A 4259-nucleotide genomic window follows, 5' to 3' on the forward strand; every position below is an offset into this window, starting at 1 on the left:
TATTATTATTATTGTACCTTACCTTGCATGGCTTTACTGTGAGCTTGACAACTGTCCTAATTTTTGATTCTACACCAAAGCATTACTAATGTTGTCAAACTGACCACTGTTGTCAAATTTTCTTTACACAATTTTTTTTTTTAATCAGTCTATTTTTAAGATGCATGCATTTCCACTGAACAAGAAATTTTCATCAAACTCAATTTATTAATCCTTAATGAAATTACATTTATAAAATTGACTTTTGTTAAAGACTACTCAATTCAATTTGGTGGACATTTATTATACACATAAATGCATACAATTTAAAAACGTATTTTTACTGTATTAAGTTTGTAAGACCCATAGCTCTGAGATCATCTGTATTGTAAACTATATATATATATATATATATAGTTTACAATACTCATTGTAATCATTGTCTCACAGCAAAATAATAATAATTATAATTAGATTTTATTATTAAATAATAATATTATTTAATATTAATATTATTATTATTGTACATTACCTTGCATGGCTTTACTGTGAGCTTGATAACTGTCCTAATTTTTGATTCTACACCAAAGCATTACTAATGTTGTCAAACTGACCACTGTTGTCAAATTTTCTTTACACAATTTTTTTTTTTTTTTAATCAGTCTATTTTTAAGATGCGTGCATTTCCATTGAACAAGAAATTTTCATCAAACTCAATTGATTAATCCTTAATGAAATTACATTTATAAAATTGACTTTTGTTAAAGACTACTCAATTCAATTTGGTGGACATTTATTATACACATAAATGCATACAATTTAAAAACGTATTTTGACTGTACTAAGTTTGTAAGACCCATAGCTCTGAGATCATCTGTATTGTAAACTATATATATATATATATATATATATATATATATATATATATATATATATATATATATCATGTCAATAATTTTTCTAATTTACAATTTCTTTATAAAACAAAATAAAAAGGCAAGAGAACAAGTCACTTTTTTTTTCATTAATAATTTATTGTACAAATAATGAAAAATAATAATGTGGAAAATGCATCAAGAGTGTTATAACATTGTGACAAATAAATTAGTGACCATTAAGTGTTGGTATCACAATATCACAACTAATAGAGACAAGGCATAATGTTTATAGGCATATTTTCAGGCAAGATAACTTGGTTTGCACTGGTCTACCATCAGAGTCCTTGCGCACCAATAAGACACCTATAAGGTGCAGCAGTTCAGGGTAAAGTCCATTTTTAAAATGCATATTGTTCACGATACAAGTCTCCATATGTGATGCATTAGTGAGGGGTCAGCTTGTGAGCAACGTCATTCCTTCACATTGGACGTCTTCATGCCCCTCGCACATCCTCCGCACCACACACGGTGCGTCCAGTCCTTCATGTCTCGTATCAAAGTTGTACGAGGTTTCCTTTCATCTCCGTTGGTCCTTCTTGTCCATTCTTGACACCTCTTTCGTCGCCAGGTTTGTCACTGGCAGTCTGAATCAACGACCCTACAGACCGCGGGTCGTCACGTGAAGATTCAGCGCATTTTTAGAAAGTGCCGAACCATTCCCACAATCTGCAGGAACTTATCCTTCTTCCTCTGCTTGAGGGCCATCAAAGCTTTGGCCGTCTCTTCGGGATCTTGCGCGAAGGAGAAGATGCTCCTCACTCTCTCCTCGGCTTTCATGTCTCCCGTTTTCTGGAAGAGCCTCATGAGCGCGTCCTGGTTGACGTTCTCGAAGATGTTCGCCACAGCCCGTTTGCGGTGCGCCGTGTCAAACCTGTTGCCGCGGATCGACGGACAGACACGGCGAGAATCGGAGTACGCATCGGTCGACATCTTGCGGCTTCTTTGTCTGTTAGGAGCGTTGGAGTCGCCAACTCGACCGAGCTAAGTCGGGATATTAGCAGCTTTGATGGCTGTAAGAGGAATGAGGAGTTCCGAGTGAAGGCTTGCTCTCTTTATAGGGCAGAGAGCGCCCGCTTACGTAGGCCTAGATGACATCATTACTGCCGCCGGCAGGGCTGCCTCCGTAAAAGAGCGCCTCCCCGTTTATCCAGAACTATTTGGCAAACATGCCATTAGTCTCGGTGGAAATGTCAGTAATTATGGTTGAGAGTGCTGACACAACTTGAGGGGGTTGATGATGACACATGTGCGCTAGTCACATCTTATAGAGTAGCACTTGAGAAATAATGGCGTAGGTTTCATTTTAACTTTAGGGGGAAAACTCGCAAATCGTAGCAGTAGACCTATCAAATGATTTTAGCCTTACACTACATTAACATAAAGGCTGTTTGTGCTTATGTGGGTCATTATCAAAATATGGTGACAAACATGTCCCTTGATATTTCAGTCATGAAAAAGATTTCAAATAGTCACGTAACCCAATTGAAAAGGCACCGTTCTATAATCAGACCTTTTATTAAATAATATGAAATGGTTTGACTTTATATTTTTATAAATCTTCCCTTTGGGAGCCAGAGTTTTGCACCACCTGCTTTTCAAGTCTCTCTCTTGTTAGAGACATGAGAACCTGCATTGTGCAGGAGAGCTCTCGGTTTTGTTCATCGTTTGAGAATTCTTTGGGTAGATGTCAAGTTTTACACAGAATGCTTGTAAATTGCATTTAATATTGCCATTGGTGTTATCAATATTGAAAATGTGCATACATTGATTTTCTCACCACGTTGGAAAAATAATACATTTACATTTGAACTATTTTTACATGGTTAATTTAGATATGCCATTAGTTACACTGTTCAATGTTCATGTAAAAGATTTTTATTGGAAAAAACAATGGTATGATTTATTTAGTCTGATCTGTGTGTCATATATATATGTAGTGCTATACTGACAAAATTTTGAAAGTTCACCTTTTAGGATAATTTGTCTGTGGTGTTTTCGTCGCTGGTGTTTCAACCCTTGCTTCATGTCATGAAACAAAATAAAATAATTAAATAAACAACAACAACTGTCAAGTTGTCCTTTATGATTATAAAGATTATAAAATAATGTAAAAAAAAAAAAAAAATGTTTACCCTCAGCTTTTATGGGTGGAAACTGAACTGAACTGCATTTTGTAAGTCGGAATGTCAAAATTTTTGGAGAATGACAGATATCCATTATATGATATGATAAAGGAACTAATTAGAGCTGTTCATCAAAGCTGATGATGAAGATATATTGATACTTAGGTAGATGTATACAGTAGGTGTGTTCTTTGGTTTATATTGAAAATGTAATTTCCTTTTCATTAGAAATCCACCCTTCGCTCAGCAACTAAAGATTACCACACTTGGCATCGCAAGTTCGAAACCAGGGTATGTTGAGTGACTGCAGTCAGATGGGAATAGCGGGAAGCGCTAGGTCTCTGCTCCAACGCGTCAACCAGCCACGTGATAAGATGTGCAGATTGACGGTCTCAGACGCAGAGGCAACTGAGATTCATTCTCCACCACCCAGATTGAGGCGAGTCACTACGCCACCGCAAGGACCTAGAGCGCATTGGGAATTGGGCATGCCAAATTGGGGAGAAAAAATTAATAAAAAAATCCACCTTTCAAACCTACTTGTTTACTTGATGATTATGAGATATATTTGGGAACTTTAAAAATAGAAAAGAATTCCAGTAAGAATGTGCTATAAATGTACCTTTCAGCTTTTCTTAGCTGTCACAGAATGAGTTGTTTATTCCAGTGTAATTGCTGAGGTAATTGGCAAATCTTTAAAGACAACACAGCTAGACACTTATTTTAGCATGCTGTGAGGAACTGCATATAAACAAAACACAGCACTCACATCTAAAGCACACACATTCATCATTGTGCTCTGTTTTACATCTGTTTTTGTTTGGTTGAGAGGCATTCCCTTTGAATCTTCATTGCGTTACATTCATGGTGGTGAAAAGCAAATAACACAAAGGAATTTCTAGTGTACCAAGAACTGTAGTGACATTTTATTTGGCCTCTAGAGACCCCAAAAATGTGCCATTGTTGCAACAATATTGTGGAATTCTCCTCACTTGGCATCCATTGTGAGTCTGTCTGCATTTTGTCTCGGAACAGGATACCTGTCTTGCTCAGGCTGGCATAACAGTTATGACTGGAGTCAAGGGGGGGTTGGTAAATGTGTGGAACGAGGCGCCAGGAACATGTCATAAATATAAGCAGAAAGTTCCGCAGAGTTTTGTACACAGAGCATACTATGACCATTTGGCAGGGAAAGGAAGCATTGGATTGAAAGCCTGGC

The 4259-nt window shown here is 36.7% G+C and overlaps 1 protein-coding gene across 1 annotated transcript; it reads right to left on the reverse strand.

Moving 5' to 3' along the window:
• Positions 1–1015: 1015 nt before the first annotated feature.
• On the reverse strand, positions 1016–1947 carry LOC127636246 (transcriptional and immune response regulator-like). The gene has a single exon (XM_052116694.1). It carries the CDS (start codon positions 1845–1847, stop codon positions 1545–1547), a length of 303 nt encoding a protein of 100 aa, XP_051972654.1. The 5' UTR covers positions 1848–1947; the 3' UTR covers positions 1016–1544.
• Positions 1948–4259: the final 2312 nt, after the last annotated feature.

This window comes from Xyrauchen texanus, chromosome 4 (assembly GCF_025860055.1).
Source record: "Xyrauchen texanus isolate HMW12.3.18 chromosome 4, RBS_HiC_50CHRs, whole genome shotgun sequence".
Classification (NCBI taxonomy): Eukaryota; Metazoa; Chordata; class Actinopteri; order Cypriniformes; family Catostomidae; genus Xyrauchen; species Xyrauchen texanus.

Bases quoted from the DNA above. Each gene is read 5' to 3' on its own strand.
- LOC127636246 (XM_052116694.1), bottom strand. From the start codon at position 1,847: ATGTCGACCGATGCGTACTCCGATTCTCGCCGTGTCTGTCCGTCGATC.